Source organism: Lissotriton vulgaris, chromosome 9 (genome assembly GCF_964263255.1).
Source record: "Lissotriton vulgaris chromosome 9, aLisVul1.2, whole genome shotgun sequence".
NCBI lineage: Eukaryota > Metazoa > Chordata > Amphibia > Caudata > Salamandridae > Lissotriton > Lissotriton vulgaris.
The window spans coordinates 82,183,909-82,209,353 of NC_141697.1; the positions used below are offsets into that span (position 1 = coordinate 82,183,909).

Consider the following 25,445-nt stretch of genomic DNA (forward strand, 5'->3'; position numbering starts at 1 on the left):
AGGTTGACGAACGGCAAACAGTGACTGACCCACAGGCTATAGCCAACAAATTTGCCACCTACTTTGGCTCGGTCTATTGCTCCAATTCCACCCACTCTGCGGAGTTACTCAAAGATATCCAGATGCCGACTTTGTCTGCCGAGGACAGGGACACACTAGAGAGCACCCTCATGAATGATGAGCTAGCGCAGGCGATCGGAGACCTTCGATCCGGCAAGGCCATGGGCCCAAATGGCCTGCCAATAGAGCTATACAAACTAAAGCCAGACGCTGTCGCCCGCACTTGCTGGCAATGTTTGAGGAAAGTGTGGAGAAGGGACTGCTGCGGCAAGATCAAAGAGTGGCCACACTAGTAATGCTCCTCATATAGACCCATCTCTCTGCTCAACTTGGAGCCCAAGATCTTAGCCAAATTAGTAGCAAACCGACTTATCCAAGTAATCTGTAAATTAGTCAACCTTGATCAATCCGATTTCATGCCACATCGAAACACAGCTTTAAATCTACGCCGCCTTCACGGGGTGCTGGGTAGGTGGGACACAATACAGGAGGCAGCGGTGGTGGTCTCACTAGACGCAGCCTTTGACACAATAGAGTGGCCTTATTTAATTGCGGTTTAATCAAACTGCGGTTCGGACCTACATTCATAGGATGGATTAAACTCCTGTACACTGAGCCATTGGTGCAGGTTGTTGTCAACAACAAGCAATCTGGGGTCTTTGAGCTGGGCCGGGGAACCAGACAGGGCTGTCCACTATCCCCCCTCCTCTTTGCCCTCTCCTTGAAGCTGCTGGCGACTTGGATCTGCTGGAACCCTTCTATTAGAGGTCTTAGGTGGACGGCGGATTGAGAGGACTGCATATCCTTGTAAGTGGACAACATTCTACTGTACTTGGCCTCCTCAAGATCCTTCCTCCTCGAGGTCCATTACATCTTTACCAATTTTGGAGGAAACTTTGAATATACGATAAACTGGAGCAAGTCTTTGTTATACGTCCTGAGAGGGGGTTCCCTGTCCTTGCCCCGAGATTGCCCCATAAAGGCGGTGAAAGAGGGTTTCCGCTACCTAGGTATCTTTATAACGGTGGACCCCAAACTCAGATATGAGTGGAACCTACTCTCCCTACTGCAAAGGCTTAAGAGAGATGTGGACACTTGGAAGGCGCTCCCGCTCTTGCTACTAGGATGAGCAGTGTTGTTTAAAATGACGGCACTGCCATGTTTCCTCTACCCATTACAAAACACCCCAGACATAGTCCCAGATAGATACTTTGGTGAGATAGAGAGTATACAGCGAGATTTACTGTGTGAGGGGAGACCCTGAATAGGCTTTCAGAAACTGGTCCTGGGTTGGTACGACGGGGTAATTGGACTGCCCGACATCAGGAGGTATTATTGTGCTGCGCACCTGGCAGCGATTAACCACTGCTCGTATCGACGAGCCGAAGACCCGGCCTACAGGTTAGATAAATGGATACTCCCAGGAGGGGCATATCACCAGGCTCACTACTCCAGACCACAGAGATATTCTCTGACGGGTCCAACCAAGCACTCAGTGTGGGTCTGGCACATGGCAAACAAAAGCCTGGGCTGGGATGAGAAGTTTACACAAGCCACCCCACTATGGGAGACGGAGCAGCTGTGCACACTAGGTAACACAAAGGTGTTCGACAAATGGGACATCATTGGGATCTCAAAAATTGGGGACTTATGGGACAAGGGAGAGGTGGTCACCTTCGCCACTCTGCAACAGAGCTATAAAAAGCTGATCAATAACTCTCCGAACCCTCTGATGACACTCAGGCAACACTGGGAGAGGGACGGGCTAGACATAGATGACGAAGAATGTCAGGAGACAGTTGCATCCCCTAAGAGGTGGCAATTTCATCCCGGTTGCGTCTTGTACAGTTGAAAATCCTCAATAAGAATATATGTCACCGGACCAACCCTAGTCAAAATGGGGAAAGTAGAGGACGGTAACTGTAGACGGAGATGTGGACAGCTGGGCTCCTTTTTGCATATAATATGAGAATGTGAGCACATCCAACCCTATTGGTTGAAAATACACGATTGCATAAACAGGGTGTTGGGGGCGGCCTTGAGGCCGGAGGCCAAGAGATGCCTATTGAACATATGGGAACCCACCGATCTCAGCAGCAAAGACAAAATCTGGGTCACACTGGGTCAGATGGTTGCCAAACGGAATATTGGACAACTGTGGGGGAGCAGGGGAGCCGCCCAAGGTAGCCTCTTGGAAGGCAGACATGGACTGGTGCATGTTCCGTAAGAAATCGGTATATGTCTCCCGGGGTGCCCTAGAAAGTGGTCTTTCATTTGGAATAAATGGAATAAATACAGACGCGATATTTATGTCCCCCCCATTGTCCCAGAGCCAGAAGACCCGGCTCTCCCATAGACATTGTTAATTACCACGATTTGCCTATGTACTCAGTAATCATGACGGCATGTGATATTGGTTTCTGCCTCGACTACTGTAACCTGTCAAGTCGACCAGAGTTCTGTTAAATAAAAAGATTTACAAAAAGAAACATCTGAACTAATAAACATGACTATTTTGTATCATAATGGTTCGTGGACGAGTCATGACATTAAAGATTATTGGTCTGCAGCTGAAATGGAGTTGGCTCAAACCTATGTATGAGGAACAGTGTTGCTTTTCTATAAAGGTCATGTTTTACAATACTTTGCAAAGTGACTTTGTTGAACAACAGGTCAGATGACAGACATTAATGACTATAGAAGGATTTCAAATCTCACTCACAGTTTCATCAGCCAGGTCTCTGTGAAGCTGGCACAGAGCTTTGGACGACAGCAGCTTCTTCCTTCTGTTCTGCAGTGGCTGCAAGAGTTGCACAAACTTGGCTTCAATGTCCCTCTCCTTGGCATCTGCCTGGTCCAGTGCATCCTTTGGTACAGGAGGTGCTTGTGACAAAAGCTCTTGCACTTCCATCTTCCGCACACTTACTTGATCCTCCAGCCTCTGTAGATAAACAGACGTTGCATTAATATTTTACTTATCTTAGCAGTACACTCAGGGCCATATTTATGACATTTGTGGCGCAGGGCAGCTCAGCGAGTCACCTTGGTGCGCTTCACTGCGTCACAGGGAAAGGGCAGAAATGCACTATATTTTTCCAATATGGCTCATTTCTGTTCTTTTCCCCTTTGCTGGCGCCATTTTGGCAGCCTAGCACCAACACTGGTACCCTTGCACAGAGGTGCAAGGGTGCCTCAATTGCAGGCAGGATTGTCTTTGTTCAGAAAGGGGCACCTTCCGGCACAAAAACAACCCTGAGGGGCTTTTTCCTCTTTCTATGCTTAATTTATTGGTTTAACTTATATACTAAGGTTCACTTTTATTATCTGTAGATCTATGTGGTCCTTGTGTTCAATGTTTTGGAAAATATACATACAAAGAAGAAAAAATAAACACAAAAATAAATAAATCTAAAAGCAATTGACAAACATGCTCACTTAATAATCAAACTGTCTCCGTTAATATAAAAGAGATATTTAAGCAATTCACGGGCTTCCATTATACAACATGTTTCTAATAATAAACAAATTATATTATAATAAGTATTATTATGTGAGATTCCTACAGTGATAATGGTAATCATATTCATTAGATAAAGAGAGTATTATGATTTTCCACACTATATGGACAACACATATTTATTTATGCCTACAAGCTTGCATCTTCTAAATGTTTTAAGCCATAGTTGTTATTATTGTAGCAAACAGTGGTGCACAAGATGAAAGATTGAGTGGACCTGCCAGGGGTTTAACTTGTGTCTTACTTGCTGTGCACAGGCTCTAGCAGAGGGGAGGGACAACCCAACATACTGCTCGACCCATGACATTTGACTCTTGTTTTGTTTTCATATGTTAGAAACAAATAATTCTCCAAATCAATTTTTCTGACCTTATGATTGTTCAGAAGTTTGTTGACGCTTGTTAGATCCTTCCCATAATCTGCGGAGTTGAGCTCGTCTTCCATTTCGCTGATCCATTGTTTTATGTCAGCGTAGCTTTGCGCGTGCAGCTCGGAGCGGTTCGCGTCAAAGAGGCGCTGTGCCTTCTTATTTGTCGTAGACTCGAGCTCCTCCCACAGTCGATGCAGTTCATCCAGCCTCTCAGTGACGAGTGGCTTCAACTTGGGTTTCCCAGCAGCTAGAGTATGCCCCTCCTGGTTTTAAAAAAATGGAAAAAATATATGAATTAACTTGTCTCTTTTGTCTTAAAGGTCATAAGATATTATGCTAAATTAACTGATAATGTAAATAATGACAATACAAGGAATGGAAAAACTCTAATAAAATATATGTGGGATCTGAAATATAGTTTGGAAGCCATTGAATACATTCTGTTTGTATCCATGTACAGTACACCCACCGAGATAATGGCACTTGTGATGTCCCAAAGCAAAAACAGCAGCTTCCGCCTTATTTTAGAACACTGAGTCGAATCTTCCGGTTGTGATGGCCAATAAGCTTTCAGAGAAATCAGGCACTAACTAGCTAGAAATGCCCACTTTCCACAGTTCTGAAGCTTGTAATGCAATAACGCTCCATCAACTAATCTGGATATGACTCTCACAGTTGTGTTTTTAATCAAAAAACACACCTCATGTTAGGGTATTATAAGACTAACTCCAATTAATGAACATATTCTTGTAGCAATGATGGATGGTCTAAAGGTATTATCATGGATATAATACACTGTCACTCTGGTTATATGCTCTTGCCCTTAGCTCATAATTCAGGTAGCAGCAATTATCCCATGATAATGCCCTCTACATTCATTCAAATAAATAGGTGAATTAATAAATACATATATCTTTTTTATTTAAACAATAAAAATAAACAACAGACTATCAGAGAATCAATGTATATTCAGTATCATGTTCATGCTGCCAAACCAGCACCCAGCTGTATTGTTCATGTTAGCAGGATCATAAATTTTCAGAACATCTTTGGTCACATCCTCATGTTCTCCCCCCCCATATTTCAGGCCGTTACTGACTGATTTCTTTTATTGGCACACATATCATGCCTGGATATTCATTCCACCGCCCCCAAACATTTGTCCATTTGTCTGGGCAGCCTCTGCTCTCACATATGTTTTTTCCTGCAATCTAGCAATGTTACGTTTTGCCACTGTAAATCCCAGTAACACCCAGAGACGCTCTTTGCTTGTAAGGTCAGTTTCGCTCCAGATATTCAGGAGACACCATTGTGCCGATTTTTGTGTCGCTATAGAGTGAACCTCTCACATGCAGGAATTAACTCCCAATATGTCTGTATATGTGGACAATGCCATATTATGTGGAGGACGGTGCATTCCTGTCCACACCCCCGGATACAGTTTGGAGAGTCAAGTCTACCCATTTTCATCAGAGTTGTGCGGGCAATATATGATCTGGGGAGTATTTTTAACTGTACCAGCCTAAACCGTCATCGGATGGCTACCTCCTTAGGTGAAGCCAACGCCTCCATCCAGTCCTTGTCCTCCATCAGTCCTAGATCTTGCTCCCAGCGGGCATGGAGGACGATTGAGGGATCTGGAGTATTGTTCACGAGCTTGCAATGGATCAAAGATATTGCCTTTTTTTCAAGACGGTCGTCCAATAATCTGTCTTCTAATGGCAAGGAGTCTGGAAGTTCCTCTCCCTTTGGCAATACTGCCCTCAGGGCATGTCTAACTTGCAGGTACCTAAAGGTTTCCGATGGTGCTAGCTGATATTCTTGTTGTAGTGTCACAAATGATTTGACATCTCTCTTAGCCCACAGGTTTCCTAGCCTTGAGAGGTCGATCAAGTCCCAGCACTTAACACCGCCTTGCTTTGCCAAGAGTTCCAAGCATGCAGAATTCCACAATGGTGTCATCTGTGTATGTATGTATGTATGTATGTATTGCAACTTATATAGCGCACGTATCACCCGAAGGCATCAAGGCGCTTGCCTTGCGAACCCGTCCTGGCTTTTCCCTGTGAGATAACCCCTACTGGGCATCCCCAAGGTGAAAGCCAGGCATCCCGCAGCGGGTGGGCCGCCGTAGTGGAGATTAAGCAAGCTATTGCCCAGAGTTGCAGCGTGGGACCCCATGATTAGAATAGGCACCGAGGCGAGAATTATCAAGTCCGTGGACATTTTGGGCTCAGGACCCTGCCGCGTCGGGAATTGAACCCTGGTCCCAGGCCAGACCTCTGCATCAGGGTCTGCCGCTCTAATCAGTGAGCCACACTTCTCCACTATAGAGTCTGTGTGAGTCTATCCTTCCACCCAAGAGCTGTGAGTGCCTCTTTCCATACCTGCAGTGTAGTGGAGGTTGGCTCAAGAAAGGACCCTATTCTGTCGCCCCCATAAATAGATATCACGTATCCTCCTGGTTGCATGTTATAGCAGTCCATTTTATATGCCGGGTCATCCTGAGGGTAATGCACCCAGTGGTTAACACTGTTAGCTAGGCTGCCCAATAGTACTTTCGTAAAGCCGGGATTACCCCTCCCTCATCATACCATCCTCTTGTTAACTTCTGCAGAGAGATTCTTGAGGAGAAGCCGTCCCACAGAAGTAGTCGCACTGCTGTTTCAATTGCTTAGAAATATGTTTGGGAGATCAATTAGAGAGTGTTATGCAGCACGTAAAGAAATCGTGGCAGAGCCATCATCTTAAATAGCGAGGCTCTACCCAGAAGCAACAATGGGAGAGATCGCCAATGTTGCACATCACTATGTAGGTTACGGAGTAGAGGTTCTAAGTTACGTATGTAAAAGACTTTTTGAACTCTAGTGGCATATATGCCCAGGTACTTAAACCCTTCGGTCGCTATGGGTTTAACGCACCCTCTAGGTAGGACTGGTGGGGCTCCAGAGAGCAGGTAAAGCACCGACTTCTCCCAACTTATTGTATATCCAGAATATTTTCGGTAGAGTTTGAATATATGCAAAATCCTATAGAGGGTGACCCATGGGTCTGAATATATAATAGGATGTCATCTGCATTTAGCGAAATTCTATCTTCCCAATCTAGTGTCCATTTCAGTCCTCTGATTATAGGGTCTCCTCTAATCCACACTGCGAGAGGTTCTAGCACTAGTGCGATTATCAATGGGGATAGCGGGCATCCCTGCCTTGATCCCCGATACAGTCTAAAATGCTTTGACGCGTTATTGTTAACAGTCACCTGGGCAAGTGGGTGGGAGTATAGCAATCTTATCCAAGATAGTAATTGTTTCCCAAAACCCTGTTTCTCTAGCACCGCGTACATAAAAGGTAATTCGATGGTATCTTAGGCCAATCCCGCATCCAAAGAAAGCCCTGCTGCGTCCTCTTTTATTTTGTCCGCTCTCCCCAAGACTCCATAGAGCCTTCTCAAATTCAGTGCTGCATTTCTCCCCGGCATAAAGCCAGAATGATCCAGGTGAATCAGGGACTGTAATAACTTGGTCAGACGGGTTGCTAGTAGTTTAGCCAATATTTTCACTTCCGCATTCAAGAGTGAAATCGGTCTAAAGGAGGAACAATCCTCCTTGGGCTTACTTATCTTCTGTATAACCACTATATTAGCTATTCTTTGGTATCTGGGCAGTGTGCTGAGACTACAATTCACCCGAAACATCTAGAGGCGCAATGGGTCCACTTTTGATGCCGTCTGTTTGTATAACTCGATCGGTATGCCATCAGAAACCCTCGCTTTCCACGCTTTCAATGCCGAAATTGCCTGAGCTATTTCACATTCAGTCATTTCTTTGTCTAGGGCATCTCTGTCTTCCTCTGCAAGTCTATTCACGGGAAGAGTGACAAGTAGTTCCCTAGCTTCCTCTATCGCGACTGTGTGTGAGGCCTTATAAAACTGACTATATTGCGACGCAAACTCCTCTTCAATTTTTTGTCCCTGCCTTGCCGTCAACCATCACTTTGCTTGATCTCGCGGACCCACCGTGCTGCTACCTCCCTTCTGTCTAACCATGCCAGCAGCTTCCCTGCCTTGTCTCCAACCTCGTAGAGGTTATGTTGTGCCGCACGGTGTCTAGCCTTAGCTGCTTCTTCAACTGTATCCCAGAATTCCCTCTGTTTAAGCCCAAGATGTTGTTGTACTGAATCATTATTCTCCTGTATCAATTTTGATTCTAGATAACGAATCTCATGTTCTAGACTTTCTAGTTTGGTCCTTTTTTCTTTCTTGTGGCCTGCTACTAGGGAAATCCTTTGCCCTCTAATCACTGTTTTGTAGGCTTCCCATAATATGTTGGCAGAGTCTACGGTGCCCGCATTTTCTGCTTTGTAGTTATGGGTGGCCTCTTGGAGTTTAGTGTGGATTTGGGGTATTTTGAGATACCACAGGTTTAACCCCCATCGGTGAGTGTGGTTGGTGGAGCCCAGGTCGTAACATACACGCACTGGGGAGTGGCCGGAGATCCCAAGTGCCAGGTCGTGTGGCTCATGAAAACGCAGGAGTAAGTGAGCCAATGGGAAAATATAATCTATACGGGAAAGGGTACTGTGGGCCCCTGAGTGATAAGTGTTCTGTCGTGTGGTGGGGTTAAGCACGCTCCAGATATCTATGAGTCCTAAGGCTGACAAGAAATCCCCCAAACGAATACCCGCTTGTTCTTGTGACCATGCCGGCCAGCGGCCTATTTCAGATGACTGAGCCGCATTGCAGTCCCCTCCCACAATCAGGCTGCCCATAGGGAATTCAAGGAGTAAGGCCCCTAGTTTGGAAATAATTGTGTCTATAGTCACGGTGGAGCACAGAGTGAGATTATGTTAAACAATTGGCCTTTCCAAGTTCCTGTAACGGCTACATATCTGCAGCTATCATCATGTTTGGTCTTATGGATTGTAAAGGTGAAGGAGGAGCGTAGTAGGATGCCAACCCCCCTGGAACCTCTAGTGTATCCCGCATGTGCTTTCAGTTTGTATCCCCACCTATTTAGCGCTCCATACTGTGTTCCGTAGATGAGGGTCTCTTGCAACAGGACCAGGCCGGGGTAGATCTCTTCAGATACTGTAAGACTACCACTCTATTTATTTTATCCCCATGGCCATTAACGTTCCAGAATTTTGAATACTTTGGTTGACACCCTCCTACGTATCTAACCTCCTATCGGGGGGAAATCCAACAACCCATGTGTGTAAACTGAGTTTAGGGGGGAGGAGAAGATATCCCTTCCCTTCTGCACATGCTACATTTCCAAACAAGTGTTTTGTCGCTGAATGACTAAAAAACAACAGTCTGAAACAATCCTGACAAAAACGTAACCCCTTCCTAGCTCCCTGCCTCCCTGAATGACGGACTAAGAACTGACCGCCCCCCAACTATGCAGAGTGCCTTTGTACCCAATAAGAAACATCAACCTATTCCGGGGGGACCCCAAACCAACCTTTAATGGCGCCACTTCTACCTTCTATTCAACAGTATTACGTTGTCCCAAAACAAAGTCTATAATAGTTAAACTCGAATTATCGGTAGGTGCCCATATTCAGGAGATTTCTGCCATGTTCAGTTCAGGAATCATAGTCTTTCCCACACACCTGTGGGAGAGTTGCTGGAGACTTGCCAGAGTCATGCTTTCTTTGGCAAGTGTCATTGTGAATCTTCTGCGGGTCAGGGGGTTCGTGATCATTTTCCCCTTTATCCCTTTGCATCATCTGGGTCTGGGAGTTTTCCACCCGTCTAGTCTGTCCCTTACTTCCTCTTGTGTAGTAAAAAAACAGGCTTTACCCTTTGCAAGCACTCAGAGTTTGGCCGGGAACAGCATGGCGTATTTCAGATCCTTTTCCCTGGGAGCTTTTTTAACTTCCAAGAATGACCGCCTTTACTTCTGAACCTTTATTGTAATGTCCGGGAAAAAGGAGATTGTGTTGTTGTCCCAGCGTACTGGAGGTGTCATACATGAAGATTGCAAAATTACATCACGGTCTCTGCGAGCTAAGATGGGTCTTGGCGGGGCTCCAGGTTTCGGTAGAGTCCCTGGGATTCAGTGCGCCTGTTCCACAGAGAAAAATTTGGAGAGACCTACGGGCTTCAACTGTTTCAGGATGAGATCCTCAACAAAAAGATCTACTGCTGAGTCCACAGCCCTCTCTGGCACTCCTGTTATTCTCACATTATTCCGGTGCGACCAGCCTTCTGCGTCTTCCATTCTAGTCTCTAGCACTTTAACTGATTCACGTAGGTCACCAACTTGGGTTTGTAGTGTTTTTGTTTCAGTTTTGAGAGAGGTGATGGTTTCTTCTGCCTCCTTGACTCGGGCTCCGATGTTACGAATGTCTGCCCATATCAGTGTTACTTCAGAAGTTACTGAGTCCGTTTTTACCTCCAGCGAGGTTTTAATGTCCTTAATCGCCGCCATGACATCCTGTAGGGTGGGGGGCTCTGTCGTTGTTGGACTATGAGCGTCTCCCCATGATTGTTGATCACTATTGTAGCAACAATAGGAAACACGCATTCAGGGCCGGTTCTAGGATTTGCGAGGCCCTGGGCTAAAAAGGAATGTGCGAGGCCTCTTTAATGTAGATAAGTGGCCTCTTGCAAGGAGACCATTCACAGATACTGTGGGAGGCCTATTGTCCAGCATTTTGTCGCCCCCCCACAGTTTTAACTTTGAGCCAACGAGCATTTCTCACACCTTCAGTCTGATAGGTGTGAGAATTGCTTGTGGGCTAAAAGTTAAAACTATGGGGGCGCCATAATGATGGACAATGGGCCTCCCACAGTGTCTGTGAATGGGTCTCCTTTCAATTGAAGGGAGCGTCTCCCTCCCTTATGTATCCAGATACCATCCCTGAGAGGCCCGGGGAGGGGGGCCCCTCCATTTCAAAGAAAGGTGACACCTTTCTTTGAAATGGATCGCCAGGGAACCGACAGGACGCATCACCAGTGCGTGGCCCCATGCTGGTGAGCTGAGTGCGAGGCACTGGGCAGCTGCCCACGCTGCCCATGCCTAGCGCCGGCCCTGCACACATTGTTTCCCTCTGTTGCTCTGTTGCTGTTACATAAAGGTATTCCAGGCTGTTCTGACAGGGCTCTCTGACAAACTGGGAGTGAGGCGCAGTTCCGATGGAGAGCAGAGAGCACAGCTTTGGGTAGGCAGGGAAGGCACAGAGGGTAGGGGGCAGGCGGCAGAAGATCAGTTTTTTTAAACATTTGGTACAGGGAGGAAAGGCCATGTTATGTATGATTCCCCATTACTCCTTGCCCCTGCATAGCACACAAGAGCAGGGAAAGATGATTTGAGACGTCCATGCAGTGCATACAGTTATAGATGTATACCAATGAATGAGAGATGTTTCTCACCTCACGGTTCTGAGGTTCATCGCAGACAACTCGAGCTTCATTCTTATATACCCCTCATATCCCAGAACCCCTGAGTGAAAAATATTCAAATTATTCACAGAAACGTATCTACATACTAAGTTTGACTCTCACTGAGTGGCATTATCATAAATAACATATTCTAAATCTAGTTATTCATTGCTATGACATAGCAACTGTGGGAACCAAAAGTTGTTTCTCACAGTTACTATGCCATAAAGCAATTTCAGGCTGCTCTGAAAGAGCTCTCTGACAGTGTCAGTGTAGTGCTGGCTCGTTGCTCTGATGGACAGCAGAAAGCAAAAATTTGGACCGGGAGTAACTTGAAAGGCACAGAGAGGTGTGGGGGTGGGTGGAAGGAAGCTAGGTTTTATTTTTTTACATTTGAGTCAGAAGAAAGGGCCTGTTATATGTGGTGTCCAATTACTCCCCTGTTCCTATGGAGCTGATGGGGCAGAACATTTGGGGGTCATGCATATTATAAAGTTATAGATGGGTAAAAAGGCTCAGAGTAACATCATAGACAACCTGAGTCATGGTTCTGAGTGACATCATACCTTCACTTTTGTTGTCTGTTTGATGTCCCTCTGAACCCTCTGTGAACAAATACCCCTCTTACTCACTGTTGCCCTAAGTATGGCTTTCGCAGAGAGCAAGTAGCCCGAATCCCAGATTCTAAAACTGAGTATTCACTTCTAGAATGTAGCAACAGTGGGAAGCAAGAGTTGAGTCGTTTCCCATTGCTGGGACATCATGAAGGAATTCCAGGCTTCGCTGTCAGGGTTCTTGGACATACGGTCAGCACTACTCTGGCTCTCTGCTCCGAAGGAGATCAGAGAGCACTGTTTAGGCTGAAAGTGCTAGGGAAGGCACGCAAAGTGGTGGGTAGGTGGCAGCAGACCATGCATTCCTTTTATATATTTGGACAGGTGAGGGTTGGATTGCAGATGTGTAGTGTGTTGGTAGTAAGACACCAGGTTGTTGTTAAAATGTGAGTGGGATGGGGATGGAAAATGCTGAGGGTGGGGAGGGTGGTTGGCAGGACACCAGACTCATTTTCATTGTTTGGGTTGAGAAGAAAATGCAGAGGTTGTTCTGTGGGAGGTTTTAGGGTGGTGGCTATCCTGGGTGGAAGGGGAGTGATGGCCAGAAGGTGGTGCATGTGAGGACACAAGGTGCAAGATGGAACATTTGGCTGAGACAGGTTTGGCCACGTTGTGTCCCGCTCCCACCTTACTGGTCTCCATCTGTATAGCTGTTGAAAACAGGAAGAGGTGAATTGGACAGGCCATACATCAAAACAATTGTACAGGGACACAGTGAATGACAGGAATGATTTTTACCTTGGGCTCTGAGTGACATCATAGACAGCTTGAGATTTACTCTGCATCTATTTGATGTCACCTACAACCACTTGGCATAAAACACATCCACATTATTCACTTTTTTACTGAAGTTATCTAACATATATTCATAGCTTCAAAGAGAGTGTGTGGTCTTTTAAGCACATACTCATTTAACTTTGCTTTTTTGATTCATACATTTCATAAGTGAGAGAACAAATGTGGTGGAAATTAGAACATGCAGTTACAGATGGATAATTATCAGTAGTGGGTTATTTTCGATTGAGGGGTTCCATGTGACGTCATAGACAATGAATGTTTGTGTTATGATATCAATTGGATTCCACGTCATCGACATTTACCAGCTACAGTTTGATGTTGTCTATGGCCGTCCTCCATGAGAACCCCTGAAGGTGAATTCCTTGGATCCCTCGCGCAGGGTGAGAGGAGTCATTGGGTAGCCACACACAAAATGCCCTTTCACACCCTACTTTCACCTCTCTTAGGCTCCTTACTGAATATAAACGTCTCAAAATCTTTCCTTTATAACTCTCCTCGGGTATACACAGCAGATAAATAAAAACATTTTCACTGCTAGAACCATGACTAAGTATATTGCATATTCAGAGGTCTGGAAGTGCAGTCTCGAGATCCATCCCAGCAGCAAAGTGCAATGTAAAAGCATGTGGAACTTTACTGCTGTACTACACAGAACACATCGGGCCCGATTCACAGAACTAACTTAAGACAAAATCCTAAACTTACTATTTTTGGTATTCACAGAAGTTAGGATTTTGTCTTAAGACAGACTTAAGACAGACTTAAGTTAGGATTCTGTCGTAAGTCTGTCTTAAATCTGTCTTAAGTCTGTCTTAAGACAAAATCCTAACTTCTGTGAATACCAAAAGTAGTAAGTTTAGGATTTTGTCTTAAGTTAGTTCTGTGAATCAGCCCCTGCATTTCCTTCTTTTCTCTGATGTAATATCCGGTTTCAAGGTATGAATTCAATTCACAAATTGGAGGCTAACTTAAATAGGGAAAATACACTTAAAAAGGTTAAACATTGCAAGAGTTTTTGATCCTTAAAAGTGGTACAGATTAAAATAATAATATTAAGGCACAATACATTTCATAAAATGTGTATCCTTCTTTAAGGAATGTAGGGAAAATCACTGAATCAGTTCATTGTGGCCACAAAATTCAAAAGAAATCAAAGGGCACCGATGCAAATTAAGATGGGGTTCTTGGTTTGTGGCAAAGTTCAATAGTGGGGGGCAGGCAAGTTAGGAGGGGACTGATGTGTCTTTAAGCTAAAGGAACAGTACAGTGATTCATAATGTAAGATGAAGGCTACATGAGTTAAGGGAAATGTGTTACTCAGGCCAGAGGAGGAAACAATTGCAAAATCCCATACCTCGTCCACCTTGTCCAGCCAACCTCTGTTGGACGCCAGCTCCGCCATGAACGCCTGGTGCTTCAGCCATTTGCTGTGCAGGTTATGCGCTTCATCGTAGGACATGTCCTGGGCCGTCAGCAGTTTCTCGTTGATCCAGAAAGTGAGCTGCAAATTTATCAAGGAAACCATTTACATCACAGCTTCAGAATGAATCAATTTTCCACTGCTTTGCATGATACATTCCATACTTTCTTCCCTTTCCATAATTATGGTACTTGTTTTCTGTGTGGCAGAAGGAAGTGTGCTGTTTCATATTCATATGTTCATCTTGTCACATACATTACAACACTACACTCTCTACTGCACTTCCACAGTTCCGCTACTCTCTTGGCTTTTTCAAAAGGTTAGCCACACCATGAGCCGACAGTGACCTTGTGGAGGTCCCAGCCAGGGACATTGCTGTTTAAGTGTCTGGTGTACTTGAGACTGGTATAACATATATGGACTAACCTAATTATATACCACAATCTCATGGTATGGTATTCAAGGCACTTGCCTGTACAGGCCCTCTATATATGTTGCCTATTGAGTCCAGCGAGCCCCATCCTGCAAAAGCATAACTATACCTATAACTATAGTTCACTTAGAGCAGACAAACATACCAGGTATTGATGAAGATATAACATCCAGTTGAGCAAGGGTGTGGTTCAGATTAAGCTCATTCTAAGCCTACCTATGTTGGTTTCTGAAAATTACCAGTAGAGGATTAATTTCAGGGTGGTATGGCCATAGGATTAATTTAGAATCTCAGTACACAAACGCTAACATTTGTTTCGACAATTAGTAGGTGCTGTATGGTCAACTTGTCAAAGTTAGTTGACACAAATAACCACATTGAGGGGCTATTTCCCTTCAACCAACAAAACACTGAATTTAGGACTATGAAAATTAAAGATTTTTCAGACAGTGAATAAGGTATATTTATTAGACATGGGTTTTGCAGGTTTGTGAGATTTGGAGACGAAGGCACATTTCCATTCTTTCTGAAATGAAATCATAGAATTATAATTGAAATAAATGAAGAAAGGAAACAATGCTAGAGGTTTACCTCTTGACAGTTCTGTAAGAAGCTCTGTAGGTCTCGGTTGTCCATTAGCAGCAATGACACCTCTTTAGCTTTAGCAGCATTGGCTTTGTATCTGGAAAGAAAGATCATTGAGACTGAGGAGTAAATCATACTCATCTTAAGTTTAAGCGTGATCTAATATGCCTCTCCATACAGTCATCACTTGTATCACACTGCCCCTCTTCTTCACAGCTTCTGCCTTATTAAGTCACTTTCAGCCATTTTGCTGTTTGCTCCATAACCCATTGCTCGAGTCTAATTAAACAGTTGCACCTTTGCCTCGGAGGCTTGTCTAGTTGCAGTAAAATAGACTTGTACTCTTGTTTGAAATGATACAGAAAACATTTGCACCAGTTTTGGCCACTGTCAAATCTTTTTTTACTCAACCACCTTGCGTGCCAGGAGCAGTGTTTCTCGCCACTTAGATGCTCCTATGAGTTACCCAGACATGTACGAATAGATCAAAACAATCAATTACTTCACACTCCTAGCCTTGTTGCTTTCCTCCTACCATCCTAGACTGTACTATCACTGACACATGCTTCCCTCCTCCACTGTATGCAAAGCTGTGACATAGTTAACTATATCTGTAATGTCACCGCTCTCCATCCTCTACTCCAAGGTTATAGATACTTCGCTGCCTGCGCCTCTCATTATTGTAATTCACCAACACACCTTGCACCGTCTTCACAGCTCTGCTATGGACTTGTATCTTTTAGGATTCTGGGGATGATGACTTGGAAACTAGTAGAATTGCCCAAGAGTGGATGGCGAGAGCAGCCTACTCTATCAATTTACTGAATTTGTTCTCTGCCATTTATGATGTCCACACTTTTAGATACAGAATGGGCTCCTGTCCACTAACCAACAATCTTTAAGGTTTTATGTGTTTGTTGTTTTCTTGCACAACTCCGGTCCTCTTTTTCATTGAACCTGCTTCTACCAATGCTCTTCTCGCCCCAATCTCAGATTGATGCAAACTTATTTAGTGGGTATCCTTTGTGTTTGAAGGTTTTAGTCCAGAGGAGATCTTTTTCCTTCCTGGCTACCAATAACTTTGAATTCCCATCCCTTCATCTTTCCTTGCTCTAAGCACTTAAAACCTGTTTTTTTATTAACACTCCCTTAGCCATTTGCCTTGATCAACCTGCCCCACATTATAGTCAAACATGTTTTCTATTGATTAAGAAATATTCTGCCAATTTTTTAATTGTAAAACAAAGCGTTGGACAAATGCAAAATTACAATTTCAAAAGTCAGTTATGAGAGCCAGTCCTAAACAATTGCAAAAACGAATGTAACACAAACCAGAGATTTCACAAACACCAACACACCTTGAAAGCAGCCCACACCAGTTATAAATCTAGATAGCACCAAACCAAGGGATTGAACATATACTAAGAAGTCTAGAGCCTTGTCAATGAAGAAAAGTGTAGAACTTTTAAATTGATTGATTAATTGAATTTTGTCTGCGGAGGCCTTTGCAACACATCTCCCTGCATTTTCAATGTTCCAAAATACCATACCTCTTTGGCTTCCTACAACTACTGAACACAGATGACTCATAGCTCAGTGTTCACCACAAGCCAAAATTACCTCTCATTGATCGAAAGGACCTTCTCCTTGATTTTATCCGAATACATATTTTTTTCAGCTACCAGTTGGTTTCCATGAGCAATTGTTCCAGAAATCTTCTCTTCGTTGTTTTCCATGGTCGCCAAGAAATCTTCATGTTTTCGGATTGCAGCTTCAGCGGCTTCGAGGGTATTGGGTGGTTCAACGTGAGCAAGGTTGTATTCCTTTAAAAAAACACCAAAGAAATATAGATCACTTTGATCAGTGATATTCAACAAATGTCCAGATGGGTCTGACCCCTGGCAGGTTTTCAGGCTAACCCTTTTTTACCGACATTTACATTTATTGCATGTAGATTGCGTAGATATCCTGAAAAACATGCATTGATCCAGCCCTACTGGACTATGATGTAGGGGCATCCCTATATTAGATCAAGAGTGCAATAGTCCGTGTATGAGTTTAATCCCTAGTGTGACTATAGTGCCACTCATGAATTATATATAAGGCCCCCTGTTTCCCTTTTTACGGATTTGTACAGATAAATACAGACAGAAAAACTTTGTGTTTTCTGTCTGCATTTATTTTTAAAAGTGGATAAATACAGAAAATTGTGCTTCTTCTAAGTGACTCTCCGTGCTGTCTTTCATGAATTATAGACCAGCAGCTTAACAGATGGACAGCATGGGAAATTAAAAAACAGGATGACATTTCTTTAAATAACAGCATATGTCACCATACATTTATGGTATAATGCTAGTAGTCACCAGTGGATGTATTGTTATGAGGATTTGGCAGCTTAAATAGCTAAAGCACGACAGACATCAAAGTATGAGTGCGAGTTTATCAGTTAAATTGATATGGAAATGTAGTTTTGCAACTTCATTTACACGCAAAACACAAAATAAATATGGATAAATACAGATAAAATGGCCAAAAAATAAATATGGATAAATACAGACGGAAATGGCCAACAAATAAATACCATAAAACCAGGAGCCGTAAAGATATATAGTTGTCATGCATTACCTTCTAAATTATAACAGTGCCTATGAATTTTCACATGAACAGGGTGGCTGTTTAACAGGCACTAATTGTTTGCCTTTATATACTGTATAAAATGTGATAAACCGGTAGTTAAAATTTCAACTGGTTATTTCAGTGGGTTTAAAGTAAATCCAAAGGTATGTGTAGATCTACAAGCTAGCCTTTAGACATGGCCAACAAAAGAGACAGCTGGACTCTCTGCACTAATCTAATGGGTTTTAGCTGCACTTTTTTTCTCAGACTGTCCCATATGCTTCTGTCTCTCTTCATCTTGTATTAATTATTATGTTTTTAATTTAGGGCATTTTTCTAGTGTGGACTTAACCCTGGAGGGATTGAAGATTGTAGGCTGTTCAGCAGACTGCATAAGGCATTTCAAGCACATTCTACATGTTCTATTAGTGTGTTTAGGGGGAGCGTATCAGAGGGAGTGCAGTGTAGGACAACATTGTCTCATATCCCAGTGTTAATGATAGAGTTTGACTGTGTGCCCCCTGAATATCAACTACAGAATATCGATGGTACACAATATCAAGGACAAAATATTGGAAAAAATATCAACAGGTAAGTGAGTTCGGATTTTCTACGCCTACGTCCACATATATCAAGGAAACTGCTAGTAACTCTATACTTCATGCGCCCAGTTTGCATCCTATGTATGAACATAAGGGAACCTGATATCCTATTTAATTAACAACAGATACCACACTATGTGCTTTCAGTGGTAGGGTCATTTATTTACCCAATTATTTCAATACTTATTTTTTATGTTTTTTGTAAGGAAACTTGTATCTTTCTAGAAAAACACATAAATCATACACAATTTATACAACATTTATTATACAAAACATTCACATTATTTAACAGACATTATTTGAAAACATACAATATTTAAATCATTTTGCCATCATCAACATAAACCGATATGTCATAAAACATACTCCAAGGCTGACTTTAGCATCAAACCAATTTCACACCTCTAAATGTGAAAATACACCACAATTCTTTACTTTGGTGATTCGCTTTGCCTGAATTAATCAATGCACATTGCCCAACATTGCAAACAAACTATTTCACGTCATAGATTGAAGTTTCTATGACGTGAAATGGTTTGTTTGCAATGTTGGGCAATGTGCATTGATTAATTCAGGCAAAGCGAATCACCAAAGAAAAGAATTGTGGTGTATTTTCACATTTAGAGGTGTGAAATTGGTTTGATGCTAAAGTCAGCCTTGGAGTATGTTTTGTGACATATCAGTTTATGTTGATGATGTCAATATGATTTAAATGTTGTATGTTTTCAAATAATGTCTGTTAAATAATGTGAATGTTTTGTATAATAAATGTTGTATAAATTGTGTATGATTTATGTGTTTTTCTAGAAAGATACAAGTTTCCTTACAAAAAACATGAAAAATAAGTATTGAAATAATTGGGTAAATAAATGACCCTACCACTGAAAGCACAAAGCGTGGTATCTGTCGTTAATGAACACCTTGGCTGCTAAGGCAATTCCCATCCTGTGCTGGAAATTGCTATTCTTCTTTATTCATGACGAGCTCAGCTCGTCATAAGCACAGCTCCAGTGTGCCTCATGACGAGCTGAGCTCGTCATGAGCAGGGAAGGGGTTAAATAGGATATCAGGTTCCCTTATGTTCATGCATTCATAAATGGCCCTACCTGGTTCCTTCCATTGGGCCTGACCCCTAGATCAGTTTCCATCCTAGGCATTTGATTCCTATAGTGAAATGCTTTGGCTCAAAAGAATATGCAGCAACAACACTGACCTAAAGGAGGCTCAGCAGGATATTAAATTAAGATCCTTGGCATGGGGATACTCTGAAAAAAGATTGACACAGCAGTCATCAAAACAAAATCATATGATAGTTCCAAGCTCCAAGCTCCTGTTTACAAGAACCAACAGTGACGCACAATCGAACTCCACACAGGCACAAAATGAAGGTCAGCAATCAGGCTAATTGTCACGTATAACAAACAAAAGAAACTATTGAAAAATATAGTTAGGAGAAATTGGCCATTAGTACTGGATGATCCCATAATTGGTCACCTTTTGCCTTGATCACCGTCTATCCCCTACCGTAAAGCAAGTTCTATGAGCAATGCGTTAGTCTAATGCAGCCCAGAGTTATCAGAGGTGGGAACTTTGCTTACACCGAGAAAAGTTTTTTCAAATGCACCACCTGTCGGGTATGTAAAAAACGTTTTGAGATCAACCCACCAAAATTAAAAAGTTCCTTACATGCAATACAGATTATGTGGTGTATGTATTGGAGTGTCCGTGTGGACTGCTCTATGTGGGCAGTACCAAATTACAAGCACACAAGCGGATGCGACAACACCTTGGCTCCGGGCATCCGTAACGCTGACCCAAACTACCCATTTGCCCGCCATTTTAAAGAAAATCATAACAACAACTTAGAACTGCTTACTTATTATTTGCTACATTCAGTTCCCAACTTAAGACGAGGGGGCAACAGGGAGTCTTTGCTAGGAAAACTGGAGATCTGGTATATTTTAGCACTCAACTCGAAAATACCAGGGGGTCTGAATGCCAGTGAGGACCTGTTCACCTGTCTCTAGTTTACAGAAGGGCATTTAGCATTCTATACCTCACACCAATTCATTGACCCAGCCCCACCAGTCCCCTATGAGGCAATAAGATCAATCAAATGTTTTAAAACTAAGGAAGATTAGACTCAGTGAGGAGCTAACAAGACACAATTGAGGCACCTAAGTGAGGACACTATGTCCGTCCAATACTTATCACGTTCTGCTGTTAACCCGCTGCTACATCTTTGCACTTAAAGTATTTGTATATAGAGAGTGACTTATTGCACCAAAAACTTTATTTCTGAGCACTTTTGCACGTTTTGCACTCTAAACAGAAAAACTTGTGGTCAAGAGTAGGTATTACTTGATTTTGCAAGTGTCGCACGAATTGACAATTTGAGAATGGAGTCAATCAATAGTAAAGAACCGGATTGTTCAAATGGAATCATCTGACCGGTGATAATACATTAATGCACCTAGTTGAAACTCCATTATATTTAGCTGAACTGTTCAATTTATTGATGTGGGTATGTGTTCAAGCTAATTACAAGTTGTGGTTTATTGCCTGTTCCATATAACTGAAAGTATAAATTAGAAAAGTATATGTGATATTACATACAATTGTAATATTTAAGGAAGCAACGAGTATTACCTCGGACATTATGCCCTTACAACAGTTGATATCAAGTAGTCTGATTTTAATGTTAATTATAAGATTTTAAGCACTTGTCACTTTAAATAGTTTGTATCCACAATGCATTAGCATCATGTGATCAAGGCCTGTCCAGGCCGAAACGCGTTATGGTGGTGTCTAGAGAATAAACACATAAACACAATTGCACCAGCAACTTTGGGTCTGTTTCCAGCTTATTTTCAACAAGAACACGGAATGAGCAGAGAATTACGATATATATCGTAATTCTCCGCTCGTTCCGTTTTCTTGTTGATATATATCGTAATTCTCTGCTCGTTCCGTTTTCTTGTTGATATATATCGTAATTCTCTGCTCGTTCCGTTTTCTTGTTGATATATATCGTAATTCTCTGCTCATTCCACAACAGCAATTGTGGGTAAAGAACTTACTGAGCTCAAGCCTTACCGTGTGGAGCTCGAGTACTCCATATCCTCTTCATTGTTAAGAGTGTTATATGCATGTCTTCCACAACTTGGGTGTTAGTTATTTTGAATGCTGAATAGCCTCTTGACTACCTATTCTTTCTGAGCTTTGACTTCTTGTTACCTTGTGCGAGCTTTGCAATTGGTTCCCTTCTCTCCATTAACTCCCAGTGAGATCTTGAGCAGATATGTACCCCAGATTCTGTTCACTTTCTCCACCCTGCTACCAGTGGCTGGCTAGAATCCCTGATAGATCTGGAGCTGTGGCCCGTCCAATTGGCTGATGGGCCTTGTCCCCTCACCTTTTGCCTGCTAAAAAGAATGTCTGTCAGGCTGAGCAAAGGACAGCCTGACAGAGATTCTTTATTTTCAGGTCAGGCAGCCAGGAACTAGATATGTGCTTAATGCATTGGCTCCTGGCTGCCTGAGCGGAACTTTGCTGTGCTGAAGAAGTCACATCTCCTATTGGCATGACAGCTTCAGCCCTGCAAAGCACCTCGAGGCTCTCCCCCTCATGATGATGGGGAGCGTCACTGATTGCCCTGAAGTACCCAGCGCTGAGCGTCAATCACTGGCACCTCGTCACAGAGTGGGAAGGGGTCCGCAGTCTCACTGACCACATGCCACTCTGTGATGAGTGAGAGACTGCTGCCTTCCCTCACTGGCTGATCTAAGGTCAGCCAGTGAGGGAAGGCAGCAGTCCCAACTCTCCTCGTATCTCCAAGGCAGAGCTACGCAAGGAAGTATGATTTTATTTTCAATGTTTCGTGCATGCGTGCATTCGTGTGTGCATGAATATATGAAGTGCATGCTTGTGTGAATGCACGAGTGTGAGTGAGTGTTTATGTGTATGTTTGCGCCTCAACCGCCCCTTCCCTGCTAAAAGTACAGGCTGTCACTGCAGATCTGACACTCTGAGCACATTTCCTCTTTTCTGAAGTGAGACTACACAACTATGGTTTTTCTTTGGAAAAAACAATGTCCTTCACCTACTCAGAGGTTTATCCCAGGCATGTGGGACATTTGTTCGCTTTTGCTTATGGGTAAAAAAGTCAGATGGCCAGTGAATGGGTTGGCCTAATTCTAGTGGCTGCTCTGACTGCATTTTCACTGGCACTGCCTCCACTGACTGCTCTGGTGTTGATCAAGTTGCTATCTGCTTCACACTAAATGAGGGAAAGGAGGCAAAAGGTGAGTGGATGGATCATCCACCATATTTTGCGTATGTCCCGAACCAGCCACCTCTAAATGAGGCGACTGTACTCCAATGTATATTTGTAGCTTTCCCTTGATTAGTCAAGTTCAAACATGTATTGGTTCACTCCTCTATAACGATGAGTGCTTGAAGAGATTATGTTCTGTTGTTCATATTGAGTATCTATTTACTGTCATTATCAAGGAGTTTGGGGAGGTGGGTGTGGGGGCATGAACATTTATGTGTAGAACAGAAGAAGGGGGCACAAGTAGGAACATGTAGCAAATATTTAAGGAGCTGGAAAATGGTACAAGAAGTAATTGAAATACAGACAGAAAAGGCAGATTGAGGGGCATAATCAGAGAGAAAGAGTAGCATAATGCCTAATGGGAATAAAAAAGGGGAGAGAAGAACAAAGGGAATAAGGATGCTGTATCCACAGAATAGACACAAGACATGTACCGGCAAAGCTTGACTTACCTGATTGCTGAGAATAGCTTCTGCCTGCTTTGCCTCCTTTAGGAACTGCTGGAATCCAAAGCACTGAGACAGGAACTTTTCTTTGCTCTTCCACATCTTAATGAGGTCCTTCCAGCCGGTGTCCATTCCTTTGAGCCTTTGGCCCAGTTGCTGGTACTGGGGGTCTGTCTGTCCATAAGTCACTTTGTTACCCATCTCCATGACGTTATTGTAATTATCTTCATGCTCTTTGATGTCTTCTTTGATCAGGTGATGCTTTTGAAGGAGCTGCTCAGCTTCAGTCAACGTGTTGGGTATATCATCGGAGGCAATATCCTTCTGAGCTTTGAAAAGCCATGCCTGTAAATCATCCAGATCCTGTAAAAACTTGTGCAGTTTGCTGGCCTCACCAAGGGATGCCTCTTGGTTTTGTAGAGTTCTTTGTAAATCCGCCCAAACATTGTTGACATCTTTCAGTCTATCGTTGATCTCCTTAGTGTGACTAGGACGGTCTTCTGCCAACCTCTGGGCGTCTTCCTGTAGGCTTCCAAGTTTGGACTCAATGGCTGCTAGATCTCTCTCTATGCCATACAGTTTCCTTTGGATAGCAATGACTCCAGCAAGATCTTTCCCCAGGTCCTGGGTTGATACGATCACCCTGTTCTTCTCTAGAATCCAGGTTTTTGTTTCATCGCAGTCTATGAAGTAATTGTGAAGACCAAGCGCTGAGTCAACGGCCTTTCTCCTCTGGGCGACCATGTCTTGGAATCGTGCCCACCTTGAAAGAGAAAAAAAGAGAAACATAATATTTTGAGGATAGTTCAAATATATTATTTTTATTTACTTTGAGCCACTCACCCAATCAACTTAGAAAAACTAGATTATTAGAGTCACCCTTAGCTTACACTACTATCATGCCATTCTCAACCACTTGACAAATTCACCATCCCATATTCAAAAATGTAAAAAGGGAGATAGGAGGCCCAAGCCCCCAGGCCCATGTGAGGGCTTCCCAAAGGGACCCTCCATTAATTCAAAATTGTAAAAAATGGGTTTTGGCCACAGGCCATGTGAAATGGTGGTTGGCTGACTGCTGTGGGTTGGGCCCCGGGCCAATCCCCAGCTACAAAGGTCTGAATGCCCACCAGGGTGTGCAAAGGCCCTGACTTTAGGCCAGGTCCTGTGACTACCCCCCTGGCTGCACACAGCTGATGGGTGTGTGTGCAGAGGGGGCCTGGCTGACGGTCAACCATGGAGGATGTCAGTATACTGTGGCCAGAGGCCAGACCCTGCACGTCAACCCCGGCTGCACATGACAGAAGGCCATGAGCAGCTGGAGGTTGGCTATTAGGGCCAACTTGGCCGCAGGGGCTAGCGGCATGCCACAGTTGCCTCAATTATGTCATCAGTCATGTCATCAACGATGTCATTGAGAGGTCATCAATGATCCCATTAATGATGCTATTTAACATGTCATGAGTAACGTATTATGTGAGGTCTTAAGCAGTGTAGGACACACACGCACACACACACACACACACACACACACACACACACACACACACACACACACACACCCCCTAAATATGTAAATAAAATATATGGTAATTATTATTAGGTAAAAAATAAAGTCATTTATATGAGGTAGTAATGGGATGGGTAGTGTACTGGTGTAGTGACAGTTTCTTAGGACTAAGGGATGGGTTGCTTAAAAGAGTAGTAAGGGAGTTTTACAGCTCTGAAATGGGTATTATGTAGGGATAGTAGGCGCTTTTAGGAGTTTTTAGGAGTCAGTAATGGGTAGTGTATAGGGATAGTAAGAAGGGACCTTTTTAGAGCTCAGGGAGGTGTAGTCTATAGGGGTAGTAAAGAGTTTTTAGGATTCAGGAATGGTTTGTGTATAGGGATAGTAAGAAGTTTAGGACTTCTGTATGGGTATTATTAAGGGGTAGTAAGGAGTTTTTAGGACTTTGTGATGGGTAATGTATAAGTGTAGTGAGGGGTTTTAAGGTTCAGGTTTGGGCATAGTTATTTGATAAAATTACTTCATAGTTATATTAACTCAGATTGTATTGTGATCTGTTTGCTTACTTTTGATTATGCCATTGAGTTTGAATGTTTCAACACAGTTAAACTATAATTTCCATTAAAACTGAATTAGAGGCAACATAAGTGTAATTGTATATAACAGACACAAAGAAAATGCTTACTAACTTGACAAAGACTGCGATGGTCGAAACGTGTCGGTGGAGCTGTATGACAGCACATAAGCCT

The 25,445-nt window shown here is 43.1% G+C and overlaps 1 protein-coding gene across 1 annotated transcript in view; it reads right to left on the reverse strand.

Annotated features, from left to right (window-relative positions):
* Positions 1-25,445, reverse strand: part of SPTB (spectrin beta, erythrocytic) — a 280,750-nt gene that overhangs the window by 79,080 nt on the left and 176,225 nt on the right. Inside the window, exons 16-21 of the mRNA XM_086937103.1 lie at positions 23,193-23,949; positions 16,807-17,009; positions 15,193-15,283; positions 14,103-14,249; positions 3,947-4,210; positions 2,783-3,001 (exon numbers count right to left, since the gene is read on the reverse strand). Of these exons, the coding sequence (XP_086793229.1) occupies positions 2,783-3,001; positions 3,947-4,210; positions 14,103-14,249; positions 15,193-15,283; positions 16,807-17,009; positions 23,193-23,949 (1,681 nt within the window). The remainder of the gene's footprint in view (positions 1-2,782; positions 3,002-3,946; positions 4,211-14,102; positions 14,250-15,192; positions 15,284-16,806; positions 17,010-23,192; positions 23,950-25,445) is intronic.